General features: G+C 52.4%; 1 protein-coding gene across 3 annotated transcripts in view; it reads left to right on the top strand.

Moving 5' to 3' along the window:
• The first annotated feature begins 2,329 nt into the window (after nt 1-2,329).
• LOC119460265 (leucine zipper putative tumor suppressor 3) overlaps nt 2,330-21,800 on the top strand; it is a 64,221-nt gene continuing 44,750 nt past the window's right edge. The window contains exon 1 of one of the 3 annotated variants that reach the window (XM_037721408.2): nt 2,330-2,570. Coding sequence is in view for 2 of the 3 variants with exons in the window: in XM_049666607.1 (XP_049522564.1) it covers nt 16,233-16,280 (48 nt within the window). In the remaining variant the exon portion in view is untranslated. Of the gene's footprint in view, nt 2,571-15,963; nt 16,281-21,800 lie in introns of those variants that run through there. The other 2 variants (XM_049666607.1, XM_049666600.1) reach the window with 2 other exon arrangements.

The raw sequence follows: 21,800 nt of genomic DNA, 5'->3' as shown, positions 1-21,800 counted from the left end.
ATAAACTTGGACATGCAGCAGCACCAGCAACGCGCAGAACTGTTGTCGACGCCGTCGGCGTTTTGCCCGCGTTCGCACCGAACGCGCGCGGTGTTGGTGACTGTTGCCGGTGCCTCTGGGGGCGGCTTGGGAGGTATTCGACGAGATCAGAACGGGACACTCGTCGAGCAGCGTCGGAAGTCTTTACCACCTTCTCGCCTCGCAACGTTTTATATAAATACGCATTTGGTGCCGCAGCTAAACGTAGTCTCCCCTGCCTCCCTTCCGTCCCCCACGGCCTTTTGCGCGACAGAAGAAGTCGCGTTTGCTCTCCGCCGTGCGTTCGCTCCCCGTAAAAGCGAGCGTCCCTGGCGCGCTTTCACTCGCACATACAGCATACGGCGCGCGGCGACGATTTCATCCCCGTTGGACTCTATACGGAACCTCACGGCGACGGCGACGCCGACTGCAGAAATCCGCTTCGAGTGCCCATATAATTAGTTAGTGGTAGATTTTTATGGCGCAAGGGCAACTGTGACCAAAGAGCGCCAAACATATAATTGCTATCGCAATAAAAATGCCGTGCCACTGTTACGAACCTTGTAACAGTGGCACGGGATATGAGTAAGCGGAGCGATCTGGTGTGTTGGACCGATTTTCGGCCCGCGGTTACACCAGTACCATCGTCACTAATCCCGTCGCTTTTCTTGTGCGTCCCAGTTGACCCCCCCCCCCCCCCCCCCCCCCCCCATCTTTCTCAGCGCCTTTGTATTTTTGTACAGCTTTTTTTCCTAGACGTCGATGGGGCGAGAGTCACGGTCTCCTTGGGCCCCCCTTCGCTGCGGCGTCTTTCCGTGCACCGAACTCCCCCCAACCACTCCGATTCGCGCGACGCCTGCCCCACGCATCCGTTTGTGAACACGTCATAACGTGTCCGTGGCTTGCGCCTCCTCCGCACGCCGCTTCCTTAGCAGATGCCATTGTGTTTTTTACATGCCCGAGCTGAAACAGCGGAAGCGCAGTCGTCTTCATCGAAACAATTAATAGTGGACGCACACACGTGTTTCGCCTTGCATTAAATAAGGGCCACAAGGGAACAAGGGGCGCTTTATGTTTTTTGGGTTGACCGCACTACGCATCAAGTCGCTTCTTTGAATATACAAGTGCTCTGTGAGTTCCTGCAATGAAAAGTAATAGGGAAGACGGGATAATACAACGAACAGACAATAAATTAAGAGCAGAGGGATCTCCACTGCCAGAGAAAACACCAGTACTAAATATTCAACGATCACACGCCCGCTAGCATTTTGACTCGTGCCAAAGTACCCGACTCACAAAGAAAGAAAAAGGACGGTTTCTCATTATTCGGAGGAAGCCAAAACGTGAGCAGCTCACAATGGCCTAATTTAATGAGATTTGTTCAACAAAAGCGAACCTTTCTTTTTCAATAGCAATTACGGCGCCCGCGGCACCAGGGCACACGCGGCGCGCTGGGCCTTCAAACGTTGCCTATACGATCCTGCACGTGGACATATTGCGGGATGGTGAGTGCACCGCGGTGCAGCTCTGTACGTATACGGAGAAAGGAAAAGAACGAGGAAGATATCGCGACAGCGGTCGGTATCTTTAGCCTAGAATAGGCACGAATGTTCTATCGATGCGTTTATTTTCTTCCTGAAGATAGCTGGTAGACCTTTTCAGAACGGTGCTTTATCAGGGAGGTTGCGACGCTCAGCACTTGTGCGCCCGACAGCAAAAGAGCCCCGCCTGTGACATACTGTTTGCATTTGCTTCTGACAGCTGAGAAGGTGGTTAACGTTTTCTTTTTTTTTTTTTCTTGTTGTTTATATGGCAATTCGAGTTCCTAAATAGCACCCTGAACATTAAACCACAGCTTTGTTGAGGCGCATGTGCTGTGGAAAACGAGGTGCAGGGCTCATTTTTGTTGTCGCGTGAACGACTAGTCACAGCTCCACGCCGCCTAGCCTCAGGGCAATAATGTTTGTTGTGGCATCACTTGCTTTCTCCTCTTTCGCATCGCTCCATGGTCGTCGTGGGGCGCCATCATTGTCTCGTGTGAACGATGCAGGATCGTACTACGCGGGCGGCAGTACCGCGGAAAGGGAGGAAGTCAACACAAGCAGAGTAAGGTGTGTGCGTGCGTGGCTCCTGCATAGAGCACCGCCGCAAGCTGACGGAACATGCAGCTGGCGCACGCACACCCCTGCCGAAGCCGCCGGCCTGCGCGTGCAGGGCGTTCCTCCCCCGCGCGTAGCGAGTGGACTCTCCCGGAGGGGGCGCTTCTCTCCTCCTCGTCGACGAGCGAGCAGACAAGAACGGAGGGCGAGGACGAGGGAGCGAGAGAACAGCCGGCGTTTTCGGTAGGGCGCACCGCCGCGCAGCAGCGGGCGCCGGGCCAGTCGCGAAAGTTGCTTTGGGACGTCGTGGTCGTCAGTCGTGTGCGAACCATGGACGTTGTTGTGCCTGATCCTTCGACCACACCACACGGACAGCAGCCCGGGTTGGTCAAGCAGCGGATTGCGTAGCCTGGACGACGTAGCACCGGTGACGGCCCGCCGCTGTCGAGAGAGGCAAGTTTTTGTTTCAAGACACGCGCGTCTGGTGGGCTGTTTGTTTGCCAGGGGAGTGTGTGTGTGTGTGGGGTCAGCGGGGGTCGAGCTCGCTGCGGCTGCGCTCCTTGGCGAAGTTGCACCAGCCGCGGCAGGGCTGTCCCGCGAGATGTCAAGCGCACGGGCTATCGAAATGCGAGCCTGTCTGCTCGAGTCAGCGTTTAGAATAGCAGCCCACAACCGGCGTGGTCGCAGACGAGGCTCAGCTGCTCGCCGCAACCCTATCGGGAAAGAGGAGCGGAGAAAAGTTTGCCTACTTCCGCGCTCGCTTGGAGCGCGGCATTTGATTTTGCATCAGGCCCAAACAAGTGCGTGCGGTGGGCGAAACCGAGTCGCTGTCGCTGTATGCTCGACGTGGGCGCCCCGGTTCAAAGGCCGCGGAAAAGCTTGCGGGACGTGCGTTTCATAAAAGTGAAGCGCGTTTACAGTGACCCATATGCAGAGCCCATTATTTATGTAGATAGGCGTCCCACGCAAAGCGGTATTCGCGATTGATTGTGACTGCCGTCGTTTCCTTCCTGGATCGTTTCGAGGTGGCTCCATTTTTCCTTTCGCTGCTGCACCTCATTGTGATCGCAAACACTCGCTTTGCGCCTGCCCCTTTCCTAGCGTCATCGTGCGAACTACCGAGACGGCCGTCATTGTGCTGGGGGCAATCTTCTCACCAGTCGGGCTGGGTTCCAGCGAACGCACACTCGTACCGTAACCGCGATTCGTGCCGGCGGGCCCGCGAGTGCGTGTCGCCTTTGTCAAAACCTGCGATATCACATTCGCACGCATGCGGCGGCCGAGGAGACCACTGTCGCCTTTGCAATTTCTCCGCGGTGATGCAATTCGTTTTGACCGCTTTCCCTGGCGCGCTTGTTTTCTTCCGATGGAGAAAAAGGAAGGGGAGGAGGCGCTCGGTGGTTGGACCGGGCATCGGAAAGATAGCTGACCTCGATCTTTCCCGGTGCCTGTCGCGGCGAGCTGCTGGGGCACGCGCGACCGTTCGTGCTGGACGCAGGGGCATGCCAGTTGAGGGCCTCCATGAGACCCCCTGGGGAGTGAGTCAAAAGATGAGTCAGGCTGGTGCAAAGACTTCGCCGTGTGCTCGACGCCGCGGCTTCCGGAGCGCACTCGGCAGCCACCGAGATGAAGTGATGATACGTCGCCACAAAGGCGCCGTGACGCGTCCTCCGCGCTATCTCTTCTCCCTCTTTTATTCAACTGCCGCCTCGGCTTTTGATGAAAGCAGAAGACGCGGTTCTCTTGAAGGATGCATCATTGCAAAAGATTCGAGGAGGCGCGACCGCCTCCTCTACCTGCGCCGCGCGATACACCAGGGCGCCATGGTCGGATGCCTCGGAGAAAGAACAAACACTTCCGCGCTGCGTCGTTAGGTGGAAATCGTTTTCCTGCCGGCTCTCCGCTTTTATTTTTCTCTTCACTGCTGCACGCAGCGATTGTGTTCTGCAGCCCTGATGCCATTGTTACCATTGCCTTCCGCACTGGGATGCGCAGCTTCCATCGTACATGCTCAACCTCGTTTCCGACCTGAGCCGGTCAAGTAGGAAGCGCAGGATTTGTCCATTTCGTATGTGTTTGCATTACTTGATCTGAATTTGGTGAGCATGTCTAACCGCAGTTTGTCTGGGTCGCCTGTACAGTGGTGCCATTTCTCCCAGTCTCGAACGCAGGATCACCATAAACGATGACACGATCGGTGTTCTCTCTTTTCTCGTCCCTGTTCATACTGCACAGGCCATATCCATCCAGGCTGCACTCTTAGCAGACGACGCGTTGTATACAAATACCGCAACGGGCATCAATCCGCGATTTCGCTTTCGTCAACACTCGCGCTCACATTATTTGCTAGTTACCACTTCCGTGAGAATGTGGCCTCCCAAGAATTGCCATCACTCGTTTTCTGAGAAGCGTGGCTTTAGATAGAGGCAGCAGTGATAGGGGAAAGGCAAGGAGGTTAACCAGGCTGAGCCCGTTTGGATACCCTGCACTGGGGAAGGGATTGAGAGATGAGGAGAGAAGTTTGCCGTATGCACACACATGCACAAGCGTCCATCGCTCAGTCTGTCACAGGCGGTCGTATAAGTTGGCGCCGCCCCGCAAGAAGCGCAGTAGCGCTTTCGTGGCCTTGCACATCGCATACGCTTGAGGCCACGGGCCCAGGATATTCTGTTCAGTAAAGGGATTGTCATCTTTGGATTGCGCTTTTATGTTCGGCATCAGACCGCTCCACCCTAATTGCTATGTCCTGATCGCCGATTTTCTTAACTCCAATAATTACCACTCTGTGATATAGCTGTAAGTGTGCACCTAACTGCAAACTAAGACCCCCGCGTACAGAAAGCCTATAAGCCGGGCTCGTGTGCCGCGCATGCACAGTGCTTGGGAGCGCAAAGCTGCCAGCATCCGCAATTTATAACTGCCGCAGTATTAAATAATCGAGAGGCACGTCACTGACGGGACACACTTCGCGTTTATTCACGTCTGCGACCACCGCTGTGGTACTGTTTCTCTACATGAACTCTTTAATGCACCAAGCGAGCGCGTAGCTTTGATTATAGTTACTATTCTTTAAACGTATTAGTTATTCGGGCGCCTCACTCCACCGTCTGTTGCGACCTGAGCTGTCCCCCTATGTTCACAAAATGGGCCGTTACCACCTGATGGCACTGCCGTTTTAATCATTCAAGTCAGGGCTGTAGAAGATATATAGCACCAGCCTTTTCACTTTTCCACACGAACCACCTTATGCAGGGTGGTCAAACCATCTAAGCACGAGGAAACACCTGTTCACGACATCGACGTCGGCCTAATGGATTTTAAGGCAGAAATATCTAAGGTACGTAAATGGAGACCAGTTTATATAACGTTCCTGCATTCCAGCGAGAACGTTTCTACTGCGCATGCGCAATGCCGCCCCCGAGGTTTCATCACGTGACCCGGCCATGTTGCGTGTAGTGACGACGAGCACGCAGGGTTCACGTCGCACCTGGCTGCTACAACATTCTGATTCTTGGTAAGGCGTGTATTCCGGATTTAGGATGCAGGATGATCAGAAAGTTCTGTGGAGAAAGATAGCAGAGCTGTTAAACGAAAGACGTTTGCCTGGCGGCTCGCCTAGCATGCTACTCCAGCTGAATGCGATGACTTGCGAAATGACACAGAATACACTTTACATACTTTACGAAAAGGGATGCATCGGCGGTGGCCAAAAGTCGTGCTCGTGCGGAAAGGAACCGCGTCTTGACCCAACCAGTTCACCAGCGTGCGTTAATTCCTTCACTCGGTAGACTCGGACTAGAGATCGAAACTTCCGCGCCAACTTCCCCGGTGGCAAGAAACTCGTCTTCGCCTGCTGCATTTACAAACATTTATTTGTGCCGACTTGGACAGTCTACCAATCCCTACTGCGACTATTGTGGGGCTATAGAAACAGTAGAGCATATCCTGTTAGATTGCCCAACCTATGGAAATGACAAGAACCTTTTATGAAAACCAAACGGACAAAATGAGTCAGGCACCACTGACGCTGAGAAGCACATTAGGTCCTATATGCCTTGCCCTTCTAGGCAGCGGCAAGCTTTAAGTTTGTATTTGCTTATCTTCGATATATTGGCTTGCTTGACAAGCCTTTTTAGGAAAAGCTATATGCACACATTAGAACGACAAAATTTGATTTTCGCTTAGCCTTCGTTTTGAATGTAACACGTACACCGAACATCATTCTATATGTAAATACCAAGTCCATTTTTTTCGCGCCTTTTTTTCTTTTCTTGCGCCCTTCATCTCTTAGGGCCATTGAAACCCTGATCCCCTCCCTCATGCAGAGTAGCATGTAGGCGACTTTACACAGAATTCTCTGCGCTTCATTAAAGAGCATTCTCTCGGACACATCTAAAGGTAATCACAGTCTCGCTTTGAGGGCAGTGCCTCCCATTAAAGTTAAAAGCGCCTTTGCAGCGCGGGGCGCGCGGGCGGCGCTGCTCCGTTCATCGGAATAATGTATGTATACAAGGACACTGCATCGGAAGTTGTAATGGCGCACATGCATCGAGATCCGAGCTTTCGGTTTCCTGCTTGGATTTGGTGATACTTCGTTGGCAATCTTGTCATCCTAGAACGTCGAGCATGTGCGCAACAAAGTGCAACACCATTTAAAAAGGATGAGGATACATTTATTGGCCCATGTTTGTGCATACAGCTGTGTATAAGTGGTATAGGGATAGGCATAAATGCTGCAATCCCTCACACCCCCGAGGTTCACAATGGCAGCTTCAAAGCGACCGTGTGTAAAAGGCTAGCATGTAACACTTTCGTGACTATCGTCTTCTTGGCCTCTTCCAAAGAAAGGCCCTTCTTTGGGCAGCATTCTTTTCCCGAGCACATGTGCATCGCTCTGGGATCAAGAGCACGGAATTAGCTTACATACGGCATCTAGGCTGGGCTGTCGACTATGATACTAATTTCGTGTGTTTTTGTGTCTTTACAAACTTTTTTTTTTTTTTTTTTTTGAGTGGACAGAGATTTCATTGAACCAAATTGTTCGTGCTGTTTTAATTGCGAGCCTGCTCTGTTTCCAGCGCTGTTTGACTATTATAGGCATTTTTTGTCAAGCACTAGCTCATTCAGTGCTCTTCCAGCACCCCATGTGAACTTGTTGCGGTCTTTCTGTCTTTCGTATTCTTTTGTGATTCCTATATGTTCCTTTCCTCTGCCCTTTCTCGTTAAGGCAGAGGGCCGCTGTGTGCCTTGATAACTTATCTGGAGACCTTATCCGGAAGTTAGTGAACCTGTCTCTGACTTTTTTTTTGTTGTTGCTTGAAACAACAACACCTGCTGCAACAACAACAACAACAAAAACAACAACAATAATAATAATAATAATAATAATAATAATAATAATAATAATAATAATAATAATAATAATAATAATAATAGCCGCACATCGCAGTTAGGAATTCTCCAATACGCATCAAATTTCTTGTTATCATGGTTTCTCAGATGAGTGATCTTGGTTTCTGAAAGTCAAGCGTCAAATGGTAGCGTCACAGATGCTGAACACCAGCGCCTGTTCAAAAGTGGCGGGGGCGCGTCTGGTGTTGATCAAGGAGCTCTCAGCGCGTGTTTCCCCCCTTCGGCTCGCAGAGCCAAGTGCACGCCTTTCGGCGTCTCCTACATTTCACAGAGCCTCTTTTGTGCGCCGAAACATCTTGCCCACGACTCCTTTGAATCCAGTGGAAGATTAAGAAGTAAAAAGTACTTAAAAATAATTGTGCTTTAGCGGGTTCCGCGATGCAATTTGTATTGACCGGTCGCATGCGTGACATATTAAGCAACAAAACTATCGGAATTTGGTTGTCCTTCGTTATTCTCACAAAACAGCAAGAAAAATAGAGCACTCGTCGACAGAACGACACGGAAGTTCCGTCTTAATTTCTGCGCTTTCTTTTCTATAAGCATGTTCCCGCACCAACTATAAACCGTTTTCAATTATTCCCTCTATGCCGTGCCCCCAGTACGGCTCCGCTTACAGCTAGATATATGCTCTACGGTTGCGCTAAGTCCCACTGATCGAAATTCCTATACCTAGAGCCTTGCAAGTCGTAGAGATATAATGCAGTGCCGGGACCAGCGCTTCATGTTCCTAGCACTTATTATATGGCCCCCGAGTGCATGCTTATGCCGTTAAATTATTACACTATCCATTGGCGCCATATGCAAAAAACATGCTAATGCCATATTGCACCTTCTTAGAACAACTTTGCGTCAACCGCGCCCGATGCAGTCTCCATTAGCGGCTCTTTTCTTAAGCTGATGCGTCCACCTCGGGCCAGCAGCGGTAGGAAAGTAAATCAACTCCTTAGATAGACGGGCCGGCGTTTTCATACGCGTTTGTCTGTGCGACCTTTTTCATTTTTCCCCCATACTTTAGTAGGCTAACAATATGAAACTAACGTGCAATAATGCCGAAGTAATCCTACGTTACGGAACGGTTGCCCGGCAATCTGAACCGCTCGGTTCCTGGCGCTCTTGCGTATGGGCCTCGCACCGGCGCTGACTATTGGATAGCCTCGATGGTATATGGCGGACCCCGTCGTTGCGTGTCGTCCTGTTGCGCGAGAGGGGCTTCGAAGCGTCGCTGGGCGCGAGCGAGACGCCCATCTGCCGTCGCGACAGTCGGGTCGTCGTTTCAGTAGCCGACTGCTCCCTCCCCCGCTTCCGTGTTCTGCGTCTCCTCTCGGATGGCATGCATGCCCCCCGTCCCTCCCCCGTCTCTCGCCACACGGCTGCAACCCGATCGCGCGGTTTTGGCTTTCCCGTGCGCGAACATTCAAGGTGAGAGAGCGGCTCTCCCCGTGCAATGCGCGCCGGGCCGTCCACATTCGCGGATCTCACGCGACAGAACATTTCCATAATGAGACGAGAGGGGGCTCACGGGGATTCCTTGCGAGTCGACGGTAGATTGGATCGGCGGTAGATTGCGTGACGTACGAACGTTAATTGCGGCATGACAGCGTTCGTGGAACTCGCCGCCGATGTTTTCGCGTCTCTCTGGGGTGTTTTTCGGTTTTGAAACGAGTTACCAGTGCAGATCCAAGTCTGAAAGGAACCTGTCGTAGAAATAACTGTCGCAGTAAGGGGTGAGCACCCCGGTATGCTATATGTCCCGGACTGTATGTTCAGTTTGCGCAAAGAATATTGGTTTCGCGTACCCACCTCTTCTTCGCTTTCAAGAACAAATAGGACGCAAGGAAATAGCAAACATCAGCCACGATAAGCGCTTGTTTTCTTCCGCTGAGTCGGCTTATATGGCGGTAAACCTTTTGGGCGGGAGTGTAGTGCCACCGTTGAGGGAGGAAGCAGTGGTGTGTGTACACCGCTGACATTTCGCGGCAGCGCGTAGATTTTTTGTTTTGAAGAGCGCGCGGGGAGGGGAAGAAGCGTCTGCTTCCTGGCAGCCTGACCGAGCGGAGTGCTCGCCCCCGTGTTTCAACACACGGTCGCGCGCCTGTTCGAGTTTCTCTCCGCGCTCCCTCACTCCCCCGCCGTTGCTCCCAGCGCTCTTGCCGCCGCGCCGCTGTTTTCATTCGGAATCTCTCGATTCCCGGCGCGCGCGCGCGGGACCCCGGCTTGTTTACCCTGGATCGGGCCAATCACTCAACGTGGTGCGCGCCCGAGAAAGAACGTGGTGGGGGCGAGGAAGGGGCGCGCTTCGCTCGGCGCGCTTCCAGTGAGTGAGTCGGCCCTGATTTCCTGCGAGGGAACATGTCTTGTGCTTCTAGCGGCGGGGTCACACACGCTCGCTGTTGCGTTTTCCAGCGCGAGTCTGGGAAGGGCTCGCAGAGCGTGCCGGCAGAGGTCGCGCCGGAAGAGCGGCGGCCCCCCTCTGCTTCTTGCCGACCCAACGGCTTCTTCCCTCGATGGCCGGGGGAAAGAAGCCAACCCCGTTGACGAATGCGCGTGGCTTCTGCTAAGCGCGGTTCCCAATCTTACCGGCACGTGGCCCTCTGGCTGACAGCTTAGAGCTTAGTGGCAAACACGCTACATTGTAGAAAGGGTCTGCCACGTGGCAGAATGCCCGCACTCGGCAGGTAACCTTTGTCTTCAGTGGGAAGTTGGTCGTCGCGTGCCTGCTGGACTTGTGCATTGCGAGAAAAAAAAAGTTTAGTCTAACCTTTTCCTTCAAGTCTTGTGCGTTGTTTCTGCATTCTGGCTAATAATTTCTTTTGCGTCAGCTAACATGCAGCTCACGAAAGATTCACGCTTCAGTTTCGTAGACGACGCTGAAAAGAGCATTTCGCTGCCAAGCCAGCACCTACATTTTCGCTTTGAATGTTTTGTTTGTCGGAAGTTTGTCACTGAATGATGGCTACAAGTTACGCCACTGTTTCGCCCTGTCCCAGAACAAACGCGCAGCGAATACTTCACTTGCTCGCGAGTACTCGCATGGGAGGTTATTTCGGTCGACCCGTGCTCACGTTTTCCGTGAGCCCCCTACAACTCTGAACGCTCGCCGTCGTTCTACGCCGAGGCCTGATTAGAGAATGTATCTTTGACTCGAATACGCTTACTCACCGAAAGCGGGCCACGTGTGCGTCCGGTCAGCACCGGCGGCTACAAATACAACGCGAGCGCGCGTGTGGTGGTGGCTTTTCCGGTAGTGCATGATCCCCCCATCCCCTGTCGGCTTGGAAGTTTCTCCTGTCGTCATCGTTATAGTGTGCCTCGCTCGCCGGCCCTAGTTATCCTCGTCGCTGGCAATCGCATTAAAATTACTGCTAATGACGCGCACATGACGTTGCGGCGGCGTGTGTTTGCTTTGGCCGTAGTGCTTTCGAGCTGTGCAGCCTGGCCGACCGTGGGCTCGCCCGAGGGGGGGCGGCAGCCGACGGTAACGAAAACAGAGCGGGGAAGAAGGCGTCCCGGGGCCGAGCGGCCGGCGCATGTAATCCGGCGCGCGTCTTATTCCCGCGCTCTGGAAACAGGATCGCCGCAGGAGCGATGTCCCCGCTGCTCGCGGCTAATTGGCTGATAAGGCAGCGTACGCGCTCCACGATGGAGGGGGGGGGGGGGGGGGGCAGCGCCGTATATGGCGAATCACTCGGCTTCTTCCCAAGGGAAATGTCGGCAGGGAGAGCGAGCCAACCGGGGGAAGCTTGCCCGTCATTGATGATGATTTTGGTGATGACGGCGAGACAGCCATTCGTGCTGAAGATATTTGCGCGGGCGACCCAGCATCGTAATAGCATCCACGGTGATTGCTGCCGGTTGGGGAGTTGCCCGCCCTGAGAGGTACCTTCTCCTTCTCGCTTGCTATATCCAAGCTCGGAATCTAACGTCGTGAAATGAAGGGCCCTTTGATCCGACAAGAGAGCCGCTTCGCTGCCCGTGCTCGCGCCTTGCCTGTCGATATCCAGGCGCTCACTGCATGGATCGCCGGCGCGTGTCCGTGATATCTTGGAGTTGATGTATACCGAGCTCCGTTCGGAGTTTACCTCACAACATACTATGATTTGTGGCCCTCAGTAAGCTCGAGCGTTTGTTCGAATTCACGTGACGGCTGTGTCCTGGGAACGTGCAACTAAGGTGCAACATTGTTGCATTCCGAATTGTTCGAAAGGGAAAAGAAAGAAAGCAAGCGCCATATTGCTATAGTATGCAGTTCTTGTGCGCGCTTTAAGGGACTGCTTGCACGAAGCATTTCAGTCATGGATAAATTTCCCATCGAATCTCAAGGAGTCATACTTTCTCAAACCTTTGTCACTCGTCCACTTAGAGTCATACTTTCTCAAACCTTTGTCACTCGTCCACTTATAGTATGCGGTAACTTTGTTACCTTCGCGTAAAATTCTTGCGGTCCCAAGTAGTCGCTAGCTGATCCCCAGTCTCTCCATTACGGCGTCAGGTTTGGGACTGCGGGTTGAACATAAAAATTCTTTAAAATAGGTCGCAAACTTACGCCTACATACCGATCGTGGCGAATATCGCAAAAGGGGCCAGCACGTGCACGCACAGTGTCTCGTGTTTGAGCCCGATCAAGTTACTAACGTTCGTTTACTGACACGCGGGTGACATGCTAATTTTGCGCACGTGCCTCAGCGCAGCACATTTAGCAGCTGCGTTGGTTTAATGGCCCCGCTCTCGGGTGTCATCTTCGCGTTTACCTTTTATAGCTTCCGTGTCTCCAGGCGGCTTGCTTTCGTAAGTGGGACAGAGCGAACGTGCTCCGCTTCCCGTCCGATTTCACTCGTTACCGATGCTACAGCCGTCCGACGACGGCGTTTGGTCGGTGTGGGCACGACGGGGAAAACGCCGCGCATAGCTCACGGGTGCTTACGCGTACACGAGTGCAAGTACGCACGAACGCTCGCGCCAGGTGTTCTCCCGCGGTGTGTGTGGGAGCGCCTGTGTGTTCGCGCCGTGCGCACGGCGGCAACCGGTGGCGGCGGCGCCGAAGGGTGTCGCCGCGCGCTGCCTGTGGTGGTACCCTGCATGCAAGATGCCGCCGGCAGCCGATAAATAATTGCGTCACGTGCCACCGGATTTCCACTCGAGCGCTCGGATGGGCGCCTGCTCCCTGTGGCAGCGCGCGCGCGCGCACGGGCGTTACAAATTTAGAAACGGGAAAAGGCACAGCGCTTCTGCCGGGTTCCTTCGACTCCGCGGGTCACAACCGACCATTCCGGAACAGAAACCCCACCAAAACCAGCTCGCGGTCGTTGGCGAGCTGTCCGCCTGTAGTGTGTGCTTCGTGTGTGCCGACCCGACCATATTGTCGAGGGCACCCCGGGCGAAGATCCTTCCAGTTCGCAGCTTTGGTGTCAATGGGGCCCGCTCTATAGGTCGCTAGGTATTTGTCATGGACAGTCATCGCCGCGCTACCTTTTCTGAACAGTCGAAAGCAGTTTCCCGTGTTGCACGCGTCGCTGAAATCCGCTTGTTGAAGTTGCTCGCCGATGGCGCCCGCGGCTCTCTGGTCCCGCCGAGGCCGTGCATACGAGCAACCCTCTATATACTATACATAGGGTTTTGTCTGCAGTAAGAACTGCAGCTGCGGCCTAAAATGCCCGCGGTCCAATTTATACGGCGTTTTTGAGGATGTTACGTGTACTACGTAATGCCGAAGTATTGAATAATTTGCGACGTTCGTCGGAGTTGCGTTAGAGCGGACACTTAATTTTACTCGACCTTACAAGAAGAGAGAGAAGTGAATCATGTCTCAAATACGCCAGGTGTATTCAGTTATTTTACTACTTCCTCTTGCCCTTTCCATGAACGCGTTCGGCCGTCCGCGGGTCGCGCAGAAGCTGCAGACGATGAAGTGGTGCAACCGATGAAGCGAAACGGTGGCGCGACATCTGCGCACAAGAGTGCCTTCCCTGCGCTCTTGTTCGACGCCCGCTTGGTCGCTCAAAGGGCAAGAAGCTCGCCAACCGATCAAAAAGAGAGGCCCGTTGCGCGCGGACGCCTTCGCGGCGTCGGGGCGGTATAGCCTTCTTCATTTATCTGCGGTTCTCACTCCGCCACGAACTGCCACTTGTGTTACACAGGCGGATATGCGGCGATAGCATTATCGTCGCGCGTTTGCGTCTTTGTTTTAGGCGTTACGCACGGCGCGGGTGTCGCCGAGCGGCTCGTCGCCATGCGTATATGCCGAGCCTCCCGCTCTAGACGTTCAACTGGGTCAGTGCCGTGCGCTCTGCCCGAAAAGCTTGCGCACCATGGGAGCCACACGGACGCCCCTGTTTTCCGCCTACGGATGGGCAATTAATACCGCGCCTTTGTCCGCCCGCTAATGGGGACGCCACGGGAGCGCGCCGGGCATACACACACACACGCCGAGCGGGCGTTGTTCTGCGAACGTGCTTGGCGCCCTTTCGCTGCCCGCAGGATGCACCTGTAGGGGCTCCTCGCGTGTGCCGCTACAAGGGCGCTTGCAGGGAACCTCTTGTAAGGCAACGCACCGGGTTTCAGCGCCAGGGTGGCAGCGAGCGCGCTTCGGAGTCTGGCCCTGGCGAACAGCTGCGCTGCCCGACTTGCTGCTGCTCTGCGATCCGGGATGCTCTCCATTTGTCCCATCGCCTGTAACGCCGCGTTATGTACCCTGGTTGTCTGGTGTCGTCTATGCTCGCAATGGTTGATGGTCGCGCTATAATAGTTCTGCCTGTAATTTGTATACCTGTTGGCACAAAATGTAAGGTCTTGTGGTTTACCGTTGGCGCTTAGCAAGACACGCGCATAGGGGTGCTCGTCCTCCTCTCTGTGCGTGGGTGTTCTTTTAGCACTTATCCCCCAGTTTTGCAAGACCAACTATATAGCCTAGCAGTTGGTTCTCCTTTGAGCGCATCGCGCGCGTGCTTATATTTGTGTACACCGAATGGTGCCATCGCTGTAGTCGCGCGCACGCGTATGCTTGTCGTGTTTCAGGTTACATCGTCTGCAGACGGGCGCTATAGGGCTCTATTTCTTTTTTTCCTTCCAGAGTTACAGCGACGGGAGGGGTGCGACTTGGGCGAGTCCCCCCGCCCCCACTTCTCTCCGGAACGTGCAGGGCCAGTTCTCTTTTGACTTTACTGCATCATCTATAACAGTATAGACAACATGCGAGCAACCCCCCTCTCCTCCGAAGAAAAAAAAGAGAGTGAGAGAGAGAGAAACTGCCTCAGTGTTCCCGGCACGAAGCGCATCACCATTGTATATCCCGCTTTTATCCCTGTAGTGGTCCTGGAAATGCGAATTCGCGGGGTCGCTTTACACGCGACCCTTCAGCACTATCATTCGTATTGGCAATTTTATAAAAAGCTCTTTATTCATATATGACCGCCACTCTGTAAAGAGGACGAGGATGTATACATGGGAAGAAAACAGGAAAAAAAAAAAAAAAAAAACACGGACCGAATTCGTTTAGCGCGCTTCCTGGAGTACTCATTGCGATGATAGCATGATGGTGACAAACGCGCAGTGGACAAGCAGACAATGTTCCTCAAAGCCAGGTCCAGGCCTCACATTCGCCAACGAGTTGTCTGCCGGTACGCGTCCTCTGAGGTCATGCGTTCATGAACTGTTATTGCACGACTGTAGCCTTGCGGTGTATAAACTCGTTGCTGCTAACACTTTGGACACCTGTAACTACGCAGTGCCTATTGGCAAACTGGAGGGGGCGAATGCACATTCATTTGTCATCCAAGCCTGTTGCGACTCTACACTAAATACACTAACATTAGTGTTCACCCTGTATTGTTTTTGAAAGTTCATTTACAAACCTATAGACACTTAAATTAGACGAGAGACATCAAAAAGGGGGGGGGGGGGGGGATCGTCTGGCGCGCGAACCCTGACTCCATAATTTCGTGACACTGCAGGAACCGCATGCAATTATGCGTCCCTGAAGTAACCATGTTACATGGTCGCCAGTAAGCAGAAAGTAGTTTGATTACGAAAGAGCCGGTTTCAGCAGTTGAAGCGTATCTTTTAGCCTAAGAGCGCTGCTGAAAGTTTGCTTATACGATTACTTGCAGAGCTAGCTAACGCGAGTGACGAAGACGCAGCCTTATTGCTGCGAGTGCTGGATGTTCTTGCAGCTTCGCTTAGAATCCGTCGTTTAATTGCTATTTCCGTGCCATTAACGGGGAGATCGTAAGGGTGAAGTGGTATAGTGTTAGTTGGTGTCAAACGGGCTGCAGCGCTTGTACAAACAATGGTGACCTTGAGAAGTTTCTGCACCAAGCAGTGTATACGCACCGTCTTTCTGGTAGCCGAGTGCGTCGCGTAACGTTGAGCCGCACTTGGATCCCAAAGTCCCTCATAGCGCAGGTTAATTAATGGCAGTTATTTCCTTTACAGCTATGCCATCGAGGCGCATGCGGAGGGCGGTGTGTCGGGACAATGGCCGGAAGCGGCGCGCCTGTCTTGCCACCTGGGTGCTATAGCGGCGGCGCTTGCGTGACGATCACTCTTCATGGTTTCTCTCCTGAGGCCGCAGGAGTTCGGGAAAAACGTCCCCGCGGAAGTCCTCGCCGGGCGGGCGAACAGCCATTAATGGTGCAGCGCGCTGACGCCTCGCAGCGACCCATCACTCAAGGCCGCCGCCAGTATCGCATCGTCGTTTGGTAGTGCATGTCTGCTTGCGCGGGAACAAACAACAAACAAAAGTTAAAACCCAAGGCAAGTATCTGACAAACACAAACACCTATCATCTCTTTTTTTTCCCCCTCTCTCTCCCTTTCTGTAGTCGACGGAAGTAAGCCGAGAAGCAACGGAACGAGAATCGGAGATTCCAGTTTTTCTGACTTGCTGCATGTGTATATAATGTTTGGCAATTGACCACGAACGAGACTGATTTGTCCGCTTTAATGCAGATGCTGGCACCAGTCAGTCAAGTCGTTTAAACCACGCGCTGTGATGGAGCATCGGGGCATGAGTGGAGCGCTGTATTTTATCATTCTCTTCACAGTCGCCACTAATCAGCTTCGTCAGGACGTCGAGCGTTTCGTGAACCGACGCTTGAATCGGCCGTGACAATAACGTAAACGCGGCGCACTCGGCACCCTTGTCCATCGGGGTTCCCACTCGGGTGTTGTGGCCTGCTTCTGTCGAAAATGGAGACACCGGACTGGTCTCGCTGTCTGCATGTGGTCGCTTGACGCCTACGGAGCAGGTTTCCATTTCGCGCTGGTATAAAATGCCAAAGCGGGCATGTTTGAAAAAGTTGAAATCTCCGGGTGGCTCAAATCTCGCACTGTCCTCGGCGCGCACTCCGCATCTCTTTGCGCGAGAGGTGGGGCGCAGCTCCAGGGTGACCCTTTTGTTCCAGTGGTAAGGAGGCCTTCTGGTAGGAAAGGGGTCGAGTAGTTAGGACAAACAGCGCCCCCTCCCCTTAGCCCGCCGGTCGGCGGGTCACATCGGCGCGCCTCACGTTGGCGTTCTTTTCAGCGAATGTTTTTGTATACTATACTGCTACTTGGCGCACTCCGTCCGTTCATGGCGTGACGCGCGCACTTGGCAAGTGCTTTTTTTTTTTTTCTTTGGTGGCACGAAACCGCAGGTTTCTCCCGTTCTTCGCGCGAGCGCCAAAGCCTTGTGGCGCGTCCTTGACACGGAATCGGCGTTGACGGGGCCGGCCCTTGCACTTCTTCGTCGCCCAAATCTGATACACGGCTCAGGTGACGCGACAGGGCGCCACGCGTGACGCACGTCGTTCGTCAGGGTTGCGTAAACTGGCCCCGATTCCGCGCCTATAGCGATACATCACCGCCGCTTTCGATGGCACCGCGAGCGAGGCGCGCTGCACGACCGCCCAATGGGACGCCAGCGGGGCCCCATTCATACAGCGGCTTTTCGGCCATTGCCTCCCGGCCGCAGCTCCGCGAGCAGCCGGTCGCTTGCATAGCGCGGTCGCTTAGCACTCCGAGTGGCGCCAGTGTGTGCAAACGATGTACGCCCGGCAAAACTCGGGCAGCCGTTGTGAATACGTGTGTATGTTCACGTTGAATTTGCCTGAAGATGCGGTTGGGTGGCCGAAGTGTTACAACTCGGTTTTACGCTTTAAAGATAATTTCCAGGGCAAAGTAAAAAAGAAAAAGTCGGCTATGCAGCTTCTCAATTAGCTTGGCGAAAGGGAGCATGAGACGACATTAGGAAGCGTGGCGTAACTGTGTGTACAACGCCGATCTTGGTGTTCCCCTGTAGTTCACAGACAAGGAGTGTCGCGCGATGACACTTGGAATTCGTAGACGACACCTGCCTCCTTCCAGTGGGTGGGAAGGGCACCACATTACGAACATTGGGTGGTGCAGGTGCCGGAAAACATTCACGGGATAGGCGTCCAAGACCGGATAGTCGAAGTCGCGATTTCGCGGTGTTACCGAGGTCCTGTAATTGTTTAACACACTTAAGAACAAAAAAATTAGTTCAGAGTAGTATGTAATTCTTTGAAAACTCTATTTTCTTTAGTTTCGCGATAACAGTTTGATTATTAAAAAAAAAAGGTCAGTGTTCCACTTTTTGAATTTCGCTCCCGAAGCTCAGCGCCGGTACGTCAGTGTGACGTCACGGATTTCAGAGTATTTCTTCGTATTGGAGTCGTGTTGGCTCAGTAAAAGTTCCCGAAACTTGCCATGTTCGAACTTTGGTTCCTTTGTAAGACAATGTAGTTCATTTTTACTGATAAAGAATTAGCGAGGCCCTACCAGACGGCGTGAAAATATATGACGTCACGGCGAGCTGGTGCGGGAACTTCAAGGCGGCGTCGCCACCCGTCTTTCATTTTTGCACCTTTTCTGTCGCACACCACGCCTCTTCTCGCGGTAAAAGTGAAGTTTTGGTATTAGGGTAATTTACTCATACAGGGGAAATCATTTTTCTCTCTAGTGTCCCTTTAACGTCTCATAGCTGCACGAGAAGCACTTTATTCGGGGCTCCGAATCAATATTTGTCCAACTTCGGTTCCTTGCCTGCATGCAGGCGTTTTGTTCTTTTTTTTGTCCACGTCGAAATTCGGCTGTCGTCGCTGTCCTATAGCTAACAGTAGAATGTTGTTCCTGTGAGACAGAAGTCCTTGTGTTCACTCTTTCTTCAAGTTGGCTTATAAACAAGCGACATGGTTGGCTATTTCGAAAGCTAAGTTATCAAGACCGTTACGCACGCGCTGAATACAGAGCGCCGTCGGTGTCGACTGAGGCGCGGTGCCGTCTTAACGCGCGTCCTGTAAGCAACTTGCCTTGACCGGAAAGATCAAAAAAAAAAAAAAAAAAAAAAAAAAAAAGGAACGAGAGAGAGTACTCGTCACTCCGTATCTTTCGAATCGTTCCGGGCAAAAGAAATATAGTATACCGGGATGGGAGAGATGCTGTGGCTTTCAGTTATCCGCCCGGAAGGATCTAGCACGTGCCCGTCGCGTGTGCACTCCACGCTCCGAGCCGAATGCAGCGAAGAGAGTCGATTGAAGCGATACTGTGTGTACGTGCGCGGCATGCTCTTCCAGCGGAAACGATGGGAGTGGGGGAGGGGGGGGGGGGGTGCGTGGAGCAGGGAGCTGCTCAACACGAGCTTGCGGGTTGCATTGCCAGAGGCAGCGCAGCTGTCTTTTACTCTTAACAGAAGCGAAACGCCACCCAGCCGCCCATAACGTATACTGCATTTCTTTATGGAACGATTTTCGCCTTTCTGTTGTGAGGTCGTGCGTATATGTATGTGTCTTGACAGTGGGGAATTTCCGGTATTCCGTGTTTTCTACAACGTTCAGTAACAACGAACACTTTTCTGCGTGCTGCATTCTCCAAGAGGTGCCCTCGTGTGCTGCTTCGCTGTGCGCGTGTCTCTAACGCACTGTGATTTGGTGATTGCTACAGCGCCCAGGATTGCTACGGCGGTTTTAATACGCGCTGGCACTGTGGGCGTACGAGGCCGTATAAAGTTGGCGGGCGCAACCACGTTAGCGCATAAGTGCAATTAGCAATTGTGTAGCTAAATTCGGAGATACATTTCTGAAACAGAAACGGCCGTCGCTTTTGTCGCTGTTGCGTCCCTGTGGAAGCAGCCAAGTGAAACTTCGAAACGGCAAAGCTTACAGCTACCCGTGCGGAGCCCCTCCGTGTAATGACAACGTTTGTGTGCCTCCCCGTGCTTTCACCTTCGCAGCGGTGTCCTTTCACGTCCATTGCGGTCCTCGCATCTGCGTTGTTCCTGTTGCTAGTTAGATGTAGTAATGAACGTTGTTTTGCGTCGTTGTCCTTGGCGCTATCCCTGGCCGCTCGGCAATTGCCGCCTCAAAAACCACAGCTAACTGGTCGCTGAGTTAAGCCGCGCCGTGCATATGTGTACACGGGCGCGAACCGGAGCCTGGTGCCTTTCGTATAGTGGGAGAAAAAAGAAAGAAAAAAAAAAATCTCGCAATGGCGTGAGTCGACGTTGACCGTGTTTTGCCACGCATGACGCGCTATAATGACGCCAGTCGCGCAGAATGAAAATTGGGTCGGGGTCCGTTTGTTGCGCCCGGCTTAGTATGCAGAGCGGAAAGAAGCTCGCCGCTGCGCCAGCAGCATCGGCTGCCGCCGAGTTTTGCGGGCAATCCTGGATGGGGGTGGGGTCTCTTCTGCAGACACTCTTTTATATTCGTTTCCTTTTGGAATTGCGGATGAAGGCGGCGATGTTGGGGGAGGACGGAAGGAAGGGGGTGTATGTACGGGATCCAAGAGAAGAAGAGGTGGCTGCGCGTTACAGTTTCTTTCAGGGAGAGACAATTATTCGTTGGCGGTGTTTGCATTTCGAAACATCGCTAATGGGCTCCGCGCGGCGCGCGCCAAGCAGAGGAACTCTTGGTGGAATTACTTGGCACGTGCCTCATTGAAACGCGATGGGTCGCAAAATGAAACGCAAACACGGGTCGTTAAGACGCCATAGGAGGGTGGGCAGGTGGACGGTGGGAGTGGCCATGATGTGGCTGGCGCGTCTCTTCTTCCTTGCCTCGGTATTTCCAGGAGCGCCGAACTTTTTCTTTTCCTTTATGATTCTTCTTTTCTTTCCCAGAGGGGACCGCCGTTATACCATGATAGAACATCGGCTGCACGTATATCCATCCTTTCTCTGCGCTTTAGTCGTATCTATAAGGCCGGGCTATTAAAACGGATGGATTATGTGCGTTTCACTTTATTATTATTTTTTTTATTTACGAAGGAGAAGGTGCGGACAAAGAAAATTTCGGAGGCTGCTAATTAATGCCCTGTGTGCCATACGGGGAGGCTAAAATGTAGCTTGCTACAGCTTATACATGCATCAATCGTGAATGTCGTCTGTGCCGGACTGGATGATAGATAAACTTTGCGACGTTACAACTAAATGCCCTTGTAACTTTAATATATATATATATATATATATATATATATATATATATATATATATATATATATATATTTCTGTTATTGTAATGGAAAGGAAGAACGTTGCGTACCTTATACCTTTCATCGACATAATCTCCGCCGACATAATTGGGTATCGGCGCAGCGAGCGCGTGATCGATAGCCGATCGCCTTTTCCTATAACAGGTATCCGCTCCTCCCCCCCCCCCCTCCCCTTTCTTTTTTGTTGTTAAATATTAACAGAATTAAAAAAAATCGCCTGTGGCAGATACAGCGATTAAACTCCTTGAGCTGAATTGCTGAAGAGGCGGACATGCACGATAAATGGAAATGCATAATTGACGACGCATTGTAATTTACGAATTGGAGCGGATGAGTTTGCAAGGCATACCCACGTTCTGAGGCTGGCAACAATTTTGGGGTATGTGTGTTCCCAAATTGTCCATTTCAATTTCTCCTCCATTGCCTTAAGAAGGCCTTAGAAAAAATGTAAAAAGGGAAGAGTGAAACAATGGTACAGTTTCGACGGCGCTTATTTCAGAATTGTTGCTAGCTTAAAAATTCGTCCCATGTGGGCGTGCCTTGAGAACTCGACGGCTTCAATCCACCAATCGCAACATGTGCCCTAGAGTGATTAGTTAAACGTTAATTAATGAAATTATCTTAATTAGCTGAATATTTAACGTAAGAGTGTTCTAATAATGAAATATCCGAAACGAATACAAATATTTTACAGAAAACTACCTTCGAATGTCGAATCGAATACCGAATATTTCCCAATTTATAAACAGCGTGGAATATAAAGTTTGCATGGGGTTGTTATTTGATA

Source organism: Dermacentor silvarum, chromosome 1 (genome assembly GCF_013339745.2).
Source record: "Dermacentor silvarum isolate Dsil-2018 chromosome 1, BIME_Dsil_1.4, whole genome shotgun sequence".
NCBI lineage: Eukaryota > Metazoa > Arthropoda > Arachnida > Ixodida > Ixodidae > Dermacentor > Dermacentor silvarum.
The sequence above is the reverse complement of the archived record's forward strand: the minus strand, read 5'-3'. Positions and strand labels throughout refer to the sequence as shown.